General features: G+C 40.7%; 1 protein-coding gene across 1 annotated transcript in view; it reads right to left on the reverse strand.

Moving 5' to 3' along the window:
• CUL1 (cullin 1) overlaps nucleotides 1-15,261 on the reverse strand; it is a 74,142-nt gene that overhangs the window by 33,613 nt on the left and 25,268 nt on the right. The window contains exons 3-4 of the mRNA XM_059728634.1: nucleotides 4,046-4,220; nucleotides 2,368-2,535 (exon numbers count right to left, since the gene is read on the reverse strand). Coding sequence (XP_059584617.1) covers nucleotides 2,368-2,535; nucleotides 4,046-4,220 — 343 coding nt within the window. The remainder of the gene's footprint in view (nucleotides 1-2,367; nucleotides 2,536-4,045; nucleotides 4,221-15,261) is intronic.

Raw genomic sequence — 15,261 nt, forward strand, 5'->3', positions numbered from 1 at the left:
ATATTAGTATATTTAATAATCATGAATGTTGCCTTGGTAGTTCTGTATTCCTTTTTCGTTGAGCATATTGCAATGACAGAGAGAGAGAAAAAAGAGAGACAAATAAGAGAAAGTGGAGAGTGAGAGAGAGAGAAAAAGGAAAAGGAGAGCAGAGAGAGAACCAGGCACATGCACACAGAGAACCACGTGCACAAACACAGAGAACTAGAACACACATGTGCACACAAACATCCGCAACCAGACGTGTGCGCACACAGACACACAGAACCAGAGGCAGACAAACACACAGAACCAGATGCTGGGCTTGGAGCGGGAGCATGCGGGCTCAGCTGCTGCCAGCCACAAAGCCCAGGCTGCTCCCAGCAGGTGGCTAGGCAGCTGCAAGCCCTGCTGCAAACAGATCAGGCTCTGTGGTTGGCAGAAGCTACACAGAGCCTGGGCCAGTTGCAGCCAGGAGGCTGCAAACATCTGCTCCGGGCTCCGGCATCAGTTCCATACCAGTGGGTACACGCGGGCCTTGGAGCGGATGGTGGGGATAGGGCCTGAGGCAGCACAGTCCTCCTGCTATCCGCTTTGAGGTCCACGAGCAGTCGCAGCCAGCATGGAGCTGATGCCAGGGCTGTGAAGCCCAGCGCAGGTGTTTGTAGCCTGCTTGCTGCCTGCTGCAGCTTTCCAGAGCACAGGTTGGCTACAAACAGCTGCGCCAGGCTCCAGAGTCCAGTCATCAGCTCTGTGCCAGCAGCGGGGGAAGAGGCCAGGGTTGTGCTGCCTCAGGCCTCCCAACTCCCCTGCCCGTTCCGAGGTGCACGTGCACGTGCCGAGATGGAGCTAATGCTGAAGCCCGGAGCACATGTTTGCAGCCCCCTGGCTGCAACCAGCCCAGGCTCTGGATAGCTGCTGCCAACCACGGAGCCCGATCTGCTTGCAGCAGGGCTTCCAGCCGCCTGCTGGGAGCAGCCCAGGCTTCGTGGCTGGCAGCAGCTGCCTAGAGCCCAGGCTGGTGGTGGCATGCCAAGCAAAATGGTCTCACCTGCCATGCTTGGCACATGTGCCGGGAGTTGCTGACCCCTGGTGTATAGTAATATGACCAAATCGTTGTGATATCATAAAGCAAAGAAGGGGAAAGGTGACAAAAAAATATCACTAGTTTAGGAGACTTGTCCCCGACTACAAGGGATCATTCTATTCCTAAAAGTAAAATTGGGATTACAGTCAGATATAAATTTAAAGTGTGACCGCTATTAATAAGTATTTCACCTATATACTACAGACTTCAGATCATTCATATAATCTGATGCAGCTTTTACTTTACAATGGTGCTGCTTCTCCAATCAGATGGAGTTCAGGGGTCCTGAACAGGTGGTCAAAAATAAGAGGCAGCATCAGTTGGAGCACCTCCATTTCTGATGGAGCACCTCATCGGTCCCATGCAGCTTCACAAGCCCTCTCTTTCACGTACGGTTAGGAACCTAACAATATAAAAGGTCCAGATTATACTGTACAAATTCCTCTAGATATTCCTTCCAGATGGCTTCTGGGTCAATTCCAACCACAGTAGGGAGGAAGAATAATAGATGGAGTTTCTTAATGCACCAGCAAAAGCCACGCTTTCCAAAATGTGGAAATTAATACATTTTCAGGGACTGAAAACGGAGGGAGAACACTGAGAACTCCATCCTGAACAAGCAATGCCTTACTGCTTAAAAGAAAAGAAAAATATTGGTTTTAAAGTTACGTATTTTTGCAGATAAATAATTCCCATTAGATGCACTATAATCTACAATTACATCAGACCCACTTGGCTATACTACAAACAAAATGACAAAATTGCATAGATGTAAGACTTGCAGAGAAGAGTATTTGAAGAGAAAAATATTGCACTCTAGTTCCTTTAAGAATTCATGAGTACATATCAGATACATATTACACATGAGCCAAATACTCAAGGAAAAGGAAGAACTGAGAGTCCAAACAGTTACCAGGTTGTATGGTAACAGTGTAGGGCAAGGGCGGGCAATTATTTTGGGCAGAGGGCCGCTTACTGAGTTTCGGCAAGCCATCGAGGGCTGCATGACAGGCAGCCCAGGGCAGATTAATATTAATTTTCTAAATTTTTTAGGGGCCCCGTGGGCTGGATAGAATGGCCTGGCGGGCCACATCTGGCCCCTGGGCTGCATTTTGCCCACCCGTGGTGTAGGGCATATATAAACGCTGATGAATTCCACATAAATAGTGAATTTTCAGAAGCAGTTTGTGTGAAGAAAAAGCAGATGTTTCATGCAGTGGGATAGTTTATACGTTTGGACTATATTTTTGTTTCTACCAAAATCAGTTATTTAAAATCACAACATTTCTAAAAATACATACCGAGTAGATTTCGTATATTCCTTTACGACCTTCATCACACTCACGACGAACCCAATGTCGGTTGAGGTAGGCACAAATCCCATTCAAAACTTTGCTTGAAAACCTATAATCTTCCCATTGTTGAGTGTAGAATTTCAGCACACTCTCGTCCATCAAGTCTTCACCATCCTGAAACAGTTTGTGAATACCACAGATGGCTTTTTTATATACAATGTAATACTAGAATAGATGCAAACAACCAGCTACTGCAAGCAGATATCCATGCCTTATAACCAGTGATCCTGGTTTTCTCTGAAAAAGAAGTCCCTAATTTTCAGATTTAAAAAGAAGTTACGTAAAATCCACATTTTCCACAATTAAAATGAAATGCCACTAATATATACATATATATAGATACATATTAGCGGCATTTCATTTTAAATCATGGAAAATGTAGATTTTGGGTTTGTTTTTTTTTTAAATCTGAAAATTGGAGATTTTAATTTTTTTTAATCAGAGAAAACCAGAATCCCTGCTTATAACATAGTGCTACTGCCAAGGAAATCTTTTGTACAGAAATTCTGTAGAAGACACAGCACTAACAAATCCATTCTTACTTGCAGAAATAAGCCCGATTTCCACGTATACTACAAAAAAACCCCTACCAAGACATACTGCAAGTGCTTCTCCTCTGGCAAACTGTAAGAAAAACAGTATGTGTGATACAAAATCACACTGCTTAATTCAGTGCTGAAGAGGTTGGATGCTACAGTGATAAGCACAATTATAAGCAGCTTTTTAGAAGATAACAACAGCCTCCACTGTTGCTGCAATAGCAGTGAAGTGTAAGTGTAAATGCAACCCAAGAATAAGTGTGGACGTTGTCATTCCTTTTAGAGCTCCCATGTAACAGCAGTTAGACAAAGGAGGTAAGTACATGCCTTCTCTGGAAATACATCAACACATTTCACTTGCTACACAGATAAAATTTTTGGGAAGCAAGAAAACACAGTAGGATGCAGAAAATTCAAATAGCTTTCCAGACCAAATTAGTATGGCTTGTAGGAACAAAGATAGATAAAGGTACAATCGCATTCTGAATAAAAAGAGGGACACTTCTGTCCTGCTGTTACGATTAAGTCCAATTGTAAGGGCCCTTAGGTGTTTCTGTATGCTTTTTTCCTGTATTTAAATCAAAATTAGTAAAAAAAAAAAAAGTTGGCTTGGTTCATTAATGCGGAACAAATTCCAAAAGCATCTAGGAAACGTTCTTCCAGAAAAACATTCCAATGTACCATTGCATTAGGTCATTGATTATTATATTAATAAATTATGCCATGCAAACTGCATAATTCTGCAGTTGCATTAATATTGAGACTAAATACCTACCTGAATAGTTTAGCTATTCTTATGGCAAGACAGAAAATTACTTATAAGACAATTTATAAAGATGACCAAAAATGGTAGTATTCATAGGTATTGCACAGTAACTGATTTATGTACAAGGTAAAACCTAAACACTCTCAAGATAATGAAGGATTAAAAACAAAAAGCCGTAGCTTTCTGTAGATTTGGTAATCAATTTTAGTTCAACCATTGCAATTTTTTTTTTGGTGTCAAATTTTAGTTGCACAATTATTTCTTCTATCTTTCCTTCTGATTTAATATAATCACTCATTGAGTTGGCATTTCACCTTACCTTAAGGAGATTTGTCAAGTAGTTCTTCAGGAATTCTTTTAGTCTTTTGTATAATTCCAAGCCAACAAACTGAGCACCTCCAGGCGTCTGGCCTTTTTTAGATTTAGAAGGAGGTACTCCAGCTCCTCGTGCTTGATTAGATTGGTGTACACTAGTACAGTAGTTATAAACATGACTGAGAGAAGAGTTAAGGAATCTGTGTGTTCAATACATTTTAAAACACAAGCAAAAATATGAAAATAAGATACTCAGATGAAATTCAGAGGCAAAAAACAATGTAATCCTCCTACAAAAAATATGGTGAGAGGAGGTAATACCTCATATTACAGAAGGGAAAGCTGAAGCAAAGTAAGACTGTTATTTGTTCAAGAAAAGCTCAGTCTTTAACAAACACGAAAACAAAACTAAACTCCTGACTGACTGAATGAAACCAGTAACAATTATCTGAAGATGAAAAGTTATCCTAGCAGCTGCTGTCCAGTGAATTTAGTTTCTGTTCCCAGAAAAATGCATATATTTAAAAAAATCCATCTTGAAAGACTGTAACTAGACGATCATGGAATTGGATCATATGAGGTTTGGGGGTAGGAAGCAGGAAGGCAACATTCTAAAGTTAGTGAGCAAGCAGGGGAAACAGGAAATGCAAATATAGCTATTTTGGTTACACATTTCTATCGTATTTCACAGAAATGTAACAAAAATGCATTCAAGATGATTTGGACAGTTATATCATAGAAACATAGAAAATTAGTGTTGGAAGGGACTTCAGGAGCACATCTAGTCCAAGCCCCTACTCAAAGAAGGACCATCCCCAACTAGATCATCTCAGCCAAGGCTTTGTCAAGCTGGGCCTTAAAAACCTCAAAGGATGGAGATTCCACCTTCTAGATAACCCATTCCAGTGTTTCACCACCCTCCTAGTAAGAAAATTTCTCCCAATATCCAACCTAAACCTACCTTGTTCTGTCATCGATCACCACTGAGATCAGCCTAGCTTCATCATCTTTGGAACCACCTTCAGGTAGTTGAAGGCTACTATCAAATCCCCCTCAGTCTTCTCTTCTGCAGACTAAATAAACCCAGTTCCCTCAGCCTCTCCTCTTAAGTCATGTTCCCCAGCTTCCTAACCATTTTCATTGTCCTCTGCTCAACTCTCTTCAACTTGTCCACATCCTTTCTGTAGTGGGCTGCCCAAAACCGGACACAGTACTCCAGATGTGGCCTTCATCAGTGCCAAATAGAGGGGGATAATTACTTCCCTTGATCTGCTGGCAACACTCCTACTAATGCAGCCCAGTATGCTGTTAGCCTTCTTGGCAACAAGGGCACACTGCAGATTCATATTCAGTTTACGGTCTACTGTAATCCCCACGTCTTTTTCTGCAGAGCTGCTGCTTACCCAGTTGGTCCCAAGCCTATGGTGGTACACAGGATTCTTCCAAGTGCAGGACTTTGCACTTCTCCTTATTGAGCCTCATAAGATTTCTTTGAGTCCAATCCTCCAATTTGTCTAGGTCTCTGAATCCTAGCTCTACTCTTCAACATATCTGCTACACTCCCCAGTTTCGTGTCATCCACAAGTTTGCTTAGGGCGCAATTCATCCCATCTTCCAGATCATTAATGAAGATATTGAGCAAGCCAGCCCCTGGGGAATCCATTTGGTACCAGCTGCCTTGACTAGACCTTGAACCATTGATCACTACCCGTTGAGCCCAACAATCCAGCCAGCTTTTTAATCCACCTTACAGTCCATCCATCCAACCCATATTTCCTCAGCTTGCTTGCAAGAATGCTGTGGGAGACCATATCAAAAGCCTTGCTAACATCAAGATATAATCATGTCAGCTGCTTTCCTTCCAGCCAGAGAGCCAGTCATCTCATAGTAGAAGGCAATCAGGTTGCTTAGGCATGACTTGCCCTTGGTGAATCCATGCTGACTGTTCCTAATCAGGTTCTCCTCCAAATGCTTAGCAATGGATTCTCTGAAGACCGTCCCCATGATTTTTCTAGGGAATGAGGTGAGGCTGACAGGTCTGTAGTCTTCTGGATCCTCCTTCTTCTTAAAGATGGGCACTATATATTTGCCCTTTTTCCAATTATCTAGGACTGTCCCCAATCACCACAAGTTTTCAATACTGTACAAGTTTTCAATATTGTATTGCTTTGATTCACTCCAAAACAGATTTTAATTCAGAAAACATTATTCAGTACAAACATATGAGAAACATGATAGAAAAAAACTTGGGAAGCAGTAACGTGAAAGAAAGCTTGCATCAATAATGGACAGCAAAAGCAGGCATTTGTTTGCAACCTGATGCTATGTTTGTAACCAGTACTAAATATCTTTTAAAATTGGAATCAATCTAGTTGGGGGAGGTACTTTAACAAAACATACTACATTATTGTGAACCATTATTGAAACATTTCCCTATCAAATAATTTTCTCAAGAGATCCTAATCCCTTCTTTGGTATTCCTCCTTGTCAAAAGAAGGAGAAAGTACATAAAACCTTTTCAGTGATATCACCTGTATAAGTAAAGGACTTTAAAAACTCTTCAACTTCAACTGATTAAATAAAACACATATTTATATTTTGAAGTGGAACTATTATAAACGGATGGTAAACTGAAAAAGGAAGTCTAAACTGATATAAAGGAACTCAGATGAAGAAAATCATCAAATATGGAAAACTCTTCTGCTATCCTACATGCCACTTGCAATGCTTACATTCCCCAAAGCAACCTACACCAAACTGCAAGAAGCTGCTTTTGAACATCATATCCACCAAGGACAGCAACCATATGATGTCTTGAAAAAGTAGAAAGTGATGCACAATGCCAGCTTTATAGATCACCATCAAATGCATCAACTTTCCCCATGTTCAAAGGCAGAGAATGATCTCAATCAGTAGACCCTGAATACTTCCCCAGTACTTCTTTGTCACTACTATAGTAAATGGCAGACATGGAATTCTGTGTGTTCAGACAAGGAGAGCTTGGCTACATTACTTTGTTTGTATGGGTGTCCAAAACAAAGATTTTTTCTAAGAGCCTGACATTTTAAGATAAAACAAAGTGAGAACTATGCTACGATTCACCTGGTAGGACAAAGAACCACAAAAAAGAAGCGTGTCACTATTCTGACCACAAACTTGTCCTCGCGAATAAACAAAAGGTACAGTACTGAGAAATAGGGCATGAAGGTCTCTATACAGTCTAGCCAAATTTACAGCAAACAGAAAAAAATAGGACCTTGAGGGACAAATGCTGTTATGAACTTCTAGATGACTTGCACTGTGACCTGGTAAGGTCATTCAGATCCTAACTTTTCAAGGACTGGATGATTACAAGCCTCAGTTTCTTCAGTTCTGTAAAACCTAGACATGACTGGATGTATTCCCAAAGGACATAAGGTCTCCAGGCCACTAAAATGCACAACTGCTATAGAGTTAATGTTTAATGAACTGACCTCATTCACAAACCATGCAAAAAAGGTTCTCAAATATAAAGCAACATAGCATCAATAACTACTAAAGTATTGCATACCAAATACAGATAGACATATTGAATCAATCAAAACAGAAACCACTTTTTCACTCAAATCACTTAATTAAATTCATCAAAACATCAGCTACACTGTTAACCAATATTGCCATGGACAACTGAACTTTACGTCAGGACACTTTCCATCACCAGTAAGACAGAAATTAGGTTTCACTAGGTCAAGGATACCAAGGCACTTGCAACCAGTATGGCAAACACAGAATTAAGCTTAATGTGGACATGGCTACTTTTGAAGCATTTTCTCTATTTGAGAGATTTAGAATTTATAATTCAGTACTCCACTTGAGTAACAGAACAGCTACTCCCCCAAAGCCATGATCCCTGAATCTGCTGAAATAATCCTGTGCCAAAAGACAAACATCTCTCCTTCCCACCTTCCCCCACCACACTTTGAAGTACTGTGTCATATTCAGCATACAGCACTTCAAGAAAGATGTGAATATAATGAGAGAGTCCAGCAGACAACAACAAAAATAATTAAAGAAAACATGATGCATGAGGAGAGACTTGAGATTAATTTAGAGAAGAATAAGATACATTTGGTAACAGTTAGCAAATACAAAAAAAGGGCTGCTAGATACAGGTTGTTACCTGACTGTTCTCTGGTCTATCAGGGATAGAATAAAATGGATGAAAATTGCAACAAAAAACATTTAGGTTAGATCAATGATTCTCAACCAAGGTGCCACCAGAATGGTGCTGTAAGGGGATAAGCTAAGCAGACAAACACATACTCAGAGCCTGTTGTCTGGCTCAGGGGTTGGTGTGTTGAGCTAGTGGGGAGAAGGTTGAGAGTTCAAGTCTGGGTATAGAACCAGAGGCTCAGCTGCAAAGATGTGTCCCTTGTAGATGCAAGAAAATTTAGCCTGTAAGGAGCAAGTATTGGGAGCTGGGAGAACTAGGGTGCCCCAGAGGAGGACAAGGAGCAATGGCCATAAACTGTGTTAGAGGATGGTTTCAGGTTGGATGCAAGGGAGAATGTCTTTACAGTAAGGGTGACCAGAATCTGGAATAGACTTCCCAAGGAGGTGGTGCAATCCCCAACTGTAGACATCTTTAAGAAGAGACTAGACAGACACCTTGCTGGGCTCATTTGATTTCAGCAGTATTCTAGCCCAGAGCAAGGCAGTTGGACTCAATGACCTTTTGAGGTCCCTTACAGCCCTTAATTTATGTGATTCTATGCTGTCAGGCTTGTCTGCGCCTAGCTGATCTGCCCTTCACTACCCAGCACCTCTTCCAGAGAATAACACTAATATCTAAAAGCATTTTTTAAATTGGGTAGCACTCAATTCATAGAAGTTATGGAGAGGTACCTTGAGTCCAATAAGGTGTGCAAGTCCATAAAAGGTTGACAACCACTGGGTAAGATATTAGGAAGAACATTCTCTATCTTATGCAGGTTATTAAGCATTGAAACAGATTCCCTAGAGAGATCACAGAATGCCCATCACCAAAACGCTAAATCACAGGTTAGACAAATTGAACCTGCCTGGCCTCGTGTAGGTGCTCGCTTGCCACCCTGGAGCACACGCCCAGGGTTGGCTGCGGAGGTTGTACTTGCGGCCTTGATGCTGGGTCATGTTGACCCTGAGGGAGACCCTGATACTTTTCTGCCATGCCTTGATCTTTCCTTTCAGTGGTGGTGTTCCCTCCTGTGGCTTCCTTGCTGGTCGGGCGCTACCCCTAGCGGGTACTCTTGGGGCTCCACCTCCCCTACACCCCAGCCACGCGCCAGCTTTTAGGATGGCCAGTTGGCTCACCCTCCAATGTAGCCACCTGTCCTTTTTTTGTCAGTTTGGCTCCTGTTAATCTCATTCTGTACGGGATAGCTTCAGGATGTTGGGCTGTCCCTGATAACATGCTGGGTCTCCCTACTGCTACCCGCCATGCTGCCCCGGCTCCTCCAGATCCATGAACACTGCCCAGGGCCCTAGCCCCGGCCTTGGGGCTCCAGGACAATGGACACAACTAAAATAAGTTAATGAAAAAAGAGAAAAAAGGGGAATGGGATCTTGGACCATTCCACTCACTACTCCAGAGTCTGCGACTCCTCCGTCCCTCGACACTGTCCTCCCTTGTCCAGCTTTGCTGCTGCCTGGCGTGGTGGCCCCTTTAACTGGCCCTGGACCCCTCCGATGGGCCCCCCCTCAGGTCCTCTTCTTGCTGCTCATGCAGCCTGTGCTTGGCGTGGGGAACAGTTCTGCAGCCTGCAGTGTTGCCCCAGCCATTTTCCCACCTCTGGCTTTTATTTCAGTTGGGCAGCACTTCTTTATGACATCATCTGTCTGCACTGCTCCCAGGCATAGATAAATGCGGCTGATGAATCACATGCGTGTTCCCTCATCCAGTGTATCTTTCCCTGAAAAAGGTAAGTTCACTCTGTCTTCAGGGCTTTTCTCTTTGTCTTGATGGGTTGGCTCTGCCCTGGGTCCCGCCATGGGAGGCGTCTCCTGGCCCTTTGCCTTTGGCGCCTGGGACACAAATGTTTGTCTGGAATTCTTTAGAAAGAAATGATCCTCCCTTAAGCAGCGTTGTTAAACTTGATGCCCTCTGGAGGTCCCTTTTAGCCGTACTTATCTGCGATTGTATAGCTGTAAAATCACACAACAAAAGTCTTTTACTTAGTTTGAAACTCACATTTTCATTCACTTTGACTTTTATGTACAAACAAATCTATACCTTTAGCATTCTCTCTTTAGTGTGGTCCAGCAGGTTTTCCTGTACAGTGCCCCCCCCCCCCCATATATTAAACACATGATGTGTATAAAAAAGAATGCTCTCTCATGTGCCATCCTTGTTTACAATCTGCGTCCCCATCTGCTAAAGCCAACCACTGACAGGAAGATTGATGGATTCAAAAGAAAATCTCAAGTGCAGTGCCTGTAATCAATCTGTAAACTTGCAACAAAGTACATCACAGGCAGCCTGAATATCACAAGGAGAGTTCTATAAAAAGAATTCTTGCCTTAGTGAAAGCAAAACCTAGTTCCACAACAGCAACATGCTTTAGAAGCTACACATATATTCAAGGCCCTACTTTTACATTGAAATTAAAGCTGTACAGAAACCAGCTATGGAGTTGTTACACATTTTGAAATACTAACTTTATATTTGGTTGGCTCTTCTTGTAGCAGTCTGGTCATTTCTATCATGTGAAAATTACTTTGCACATGTGCCCAGTCTAACTTTGTTGCACAATTAACCAGTTAATTGCATAACATATGTAATGTGTAGCAGGGGCCCAAACGGCTACCAAGAAAAATCAAGAGATGCTTCTGCACTTCTATCCAATGGTTTAGAAGTCATAGTGAAAGGACAAGACAATTCTGCAATGGAATGTTCTGTAGTGATATGCAATAGAGTAATGAAACTTTTCCCCCAAAAACTATCTGCCCAGCTACTAACCACCAAGGTCTGATCCAGTAACATACTAAGAACCTTCTGAGAGGTAACAGTAATCTTCAATTCCCACTACTTCAAAATAGACATTTATAGTGCTTTGCAAGATTAGGATTCACTCTAAATTACATATGCATTGCTCTTGTAAATTAGAGGAATATATTTTAGCATAAGAAAAAAAAAAATACACAGTGGAAAAATGAGACCACAAAAAAACCTACCAAACTTCATTCAAATCAACGTGATTCAGAATTTGGAATCACCATGAGTTTCACACTCTTTTTCAGTTTGCCTATAAATAATGATAATCACAAGCTACCAACAGATAAAATTAATCTTTAGCACTTGCATGTTTAATTTTGTCTGTTTGCAGTGCTTCTGATACAACCTTACTAATCAATAAAACTTGCTTATAGAAAGGGGTCCACCAATATATCCATTGGCTATCGGATCAGCACCAATAAAAGGAAAACATTATCAGCTTTTCTGATCATTACGCCCAGAGCACCCTGGCGAGCATGGTCCGGTCCCCACACAGCACTGCCAGCCCAAGCCCATGGCAGGCTACAGGTCCCGGCAAGCAATGGGATAAGAAGGGGGGTGCCAGGGAGTGGTTATAGGGCTCCACACTCAGCAACAAAGGGACCTTTACCGGCTCCTTCTGCTGCTACCACAGCAATGCTGTGTGTGCAGCAGGGGCCTGAGCACCAGGGTTGCCTTGGAGATGTTGGGCTGCATGTGGGCAGGGTGAGGCACTGCACAAGGGGCATTCTAGTGCGCAAGCCATTGAGCTTGGCTGCACAGGGCCCACCAGCACTGAGGCAGCAGCATGCTCTGGGGCTCCAAACATGCCCGGCGCTGCAGTTTGCACAAAGGTGGCAACATGAGCTGCATGGAGAGCAGGGCTGCGAGTAAGAGCCGTGAGTGAGGGGGCAACTTGCATGGGAATAAGATGGTTACTGCCTTCCTTATCGGGGGCCAGAGCAGGCAAGAGGCATGCGTGCATGCATAATGCAAAACAAACAAAAAAAAGTTTTCTAATGTCAGTAGTTTAAAATGCTTTGCACCATTACTAAACATTGGTTATCAGATTAACATCAGTCTGTATTATTGGTTAATCATCTACTATCGGCATTGGCAAGAAAATCTTTATTGGTGCATCCCTACTTATAGCAGAAGATAGAGCTTCCCAGAGACCAGTCCATGGCATGCATGCTCACAGGAACATCTCAAATTTACCACCTACTTGCTCTAACTGAAAAGCAAGTTTCTATACTACCATCTTGACAACAAACAAAATAGAACAGACTTTAAAAAAAAAACTCTGCCAAAACTACTACAAACAAGTCTCGTATAGCAAAGACTGTAGGCACAAACATGTTAGTCATGTGACTTAAAACAGTCGTGCCACTTAATACTTGAAATGCATTCATATACTGAAAGTAATTGAATAAAACAAACTAATTACAGGCTTTCATCAAAGCTACAGAAATTGACTAAAAGGCATAAACAAATACAAATAAACCTTAACAAAAACTCTCTAATAAACTGCTAATACATTTGACAGAAATTAACAAACCTGAGAAAGCTGGTTTAAGAAACAGGATGGAACAGATAGGTAAAACTGAAAAGACCTGAAAGAAAAAGAAGTTAAACAAGGTAATACAGATACAGTAAAGAAACTATAAAGGAGGTTCTTCAAAATGAGTAAGCATGCTGATAAGAATGTCAAATTATTTCAACACAGAACTTTCCTATTCATTTCAGGTAGCACCTATGTAAGGGGTCTTTGCTACTTCATATGAGCCAGTGTTGGGCTCTTTATTGTATTAGGAACTGGCCCACCAAAAAGTAATGGCTGTGGTAAAGACAGACACAGAAGATACTACGCTTTTAAGAAATTACCAGGGAATTAGAAACATTTAAATTCTGTTAAATAGTTTTCCAGGAACAATACAGTTTATTTCATTTTTAGAGACAGAATCTTTCAGAAAACTTACATTAATATTAAATTAACAATTTCTGATCAAATACAGCTCAAAGATTATGTTGCATGAAAACAAGCAAATAATGCCACTGTAAACAATAAGAAATGAAAGTTTACATGATTTTTATAATACTCCCAACAATTCAAGCAGTTGAAAGAATTTTGATCATATTTCCAGAGTTAGGAACTTCCCAAAATAACTCACTTTCAAGGAGAGTTAACAAAGCTGCAGCACAAGTTCAAAGTTGTAATATGAGACAGTAACATGGCTTAAGAAAAAATACATTTCAAGCTATTCTATAACGAGATTTGCCAGGAACCCATATTAAATGCATCCAGGCATCATCATGAAATAAGATCCCTCCCCAACAGTAGTTCTTTAAAAACAAAAGAAAACAGCACATAAAAACACCCCTGCCCCCCTAAAAGCCATATTTGACTCTGTTACTTTTCCACAAGGCCAATAAAATACTTAACTATATATAATATTATTAAACTATTATAAAAACCAGTCCTGTTTGACATATGGAATAGAGGACAGAGAGTGAAAACACTGAAAGGATTTGTTTAGAGTACCAATGGTGGTGCTGGGATTAGACTCCAAACCTCATGGTCAGTTCTCCACACATTGGAAGTTGGAAGTTTGCGCTATGCAGTAAAAAATTCAAAGTGGTTTATGGGAAAGTCTAAATTGAGTAGAAAGAACGTGCATGAAGGGATCCTGTATCTGTCAGAGGAATATAGAATGACTCTATGGCACATACCTTATAATGTCATATTTCCTTGTAACCCCACATTCCGGTATGCATCTATAAGTACCTGGCTATATATATGTATTCAAACAGGAGAAAAACTATAGTATTTCATACTGTATGTGTTAGGGTACTAAAGTACTAGAAGAACTATAACTTTAAAATGTCTTGAATTTGTAAGTTTCAAAATTCTCAGAATCAACATGGCAGTAGCTGTTTTTGCACTGAATAGTCTTGTTTTTTTAAAAAGAAAATAAAAAACATCAAGTGATCAACATAAGAGTCAAATGAGAGGAAAAAAAAAAGATGGTGTAGTTACTTCAAACTGAAGAAAAAATTAATATATTTTATATGGCTACACACAATTTTACCTCCAAGCATTTATTTTTGAAGTTGCCTGGGATAAAGCATACATTATGCATTTCATTATCTGATGCAACACATTCTTTCTATATGTAAATGCATACATGTTTATTTTAACCTCCAGGATTCCCAACATGCATATAATGGCACATATTCAGAGATCAATGAAACATCATATACTCCTCTTATAAAAAATGGATACCAATGGGTAACAAAATACTAACTGCTTCAATGTCTCTAGGATAATCCCAAACTATTTACTAGCCAAGTATACAGCTCACTTGAAGTGGAGTCACTTTGGCAGAAAGGCAAACAAATGTGCAGTGTTAGCCTGCTTAACTAAACTTTCCACCATCTTTTGTCTACGTGGGGACTTCACAGTTCAATAGCATGTGGGCTGAGGCAAGAAGAGGTGCTTTTAGTTTTAAAAAAAGTACTCCACCTCTACTTTACTAACTGTGCGGCCGTACATTACGTTATACCTTTTGTCAAGAACAGAAGAAGCATCATAGGAGAACTGTCTTTTTTTTTTTAATCTCTTCACTAATGATGTTCTTCTGATCGTTCGAAGACAAATCTGTAATATGTAACAATTAGGTTTCAAGAGCCATGTCAGAAATGATCTTCCAGAATTACCTGAAAAACAACTGAAGCATCGTGTGATCCTGAATCTGAAGTACTAACAAATACTACAGCTTCATATTATCAAACAGTAATTGAGGACTAGGTAGATATTAATGCATTAGTACTGCAGAACTGTAGTTTCTAGAGGTCTTCCATTTTGCATTAAACTGACCCCAAGAAGTCCAGTGGACCCCTTTTTGCAAGTGTCATAAGAAAGAAATGGGAGCATGAGAAACAGCCCAAGGCAGCTTGAATGATATACTGTACATGTTGACTTATTGCTCAGACAAGTCTCCTACTGGTATGATATTAATCTGGCGGTAAAAAAAGTGTTTTACTTTTTAATTTAGAAATAGCATACCCCTGGTTCTTTTCATAAACTCTAAATACATCAATTTTAAATATTATTTTAATTCACAGAGGTAGGTTTATTTGAAACTTAGTATGACAGACGGTGATAAAAATTTATGATAAGGCTGCAGTAACAAGGCTACTTGTCTGATATGCTAATATTTTCATTTAAA

Source organism: Alligator mississippiensis, chromosome 5 (assembly GCF_030867095.1).
Source record: "Alligator mississippiensis isolate rAllMis1 chromosome 5, rAllMis1, whole genome shotgun sequence".
Taxonomy (NCBI): Eukaryota; Metazoa; Chordata; order Crocodylia; family Alligatoridae; genus Alligator; species Alligator mississippiensis.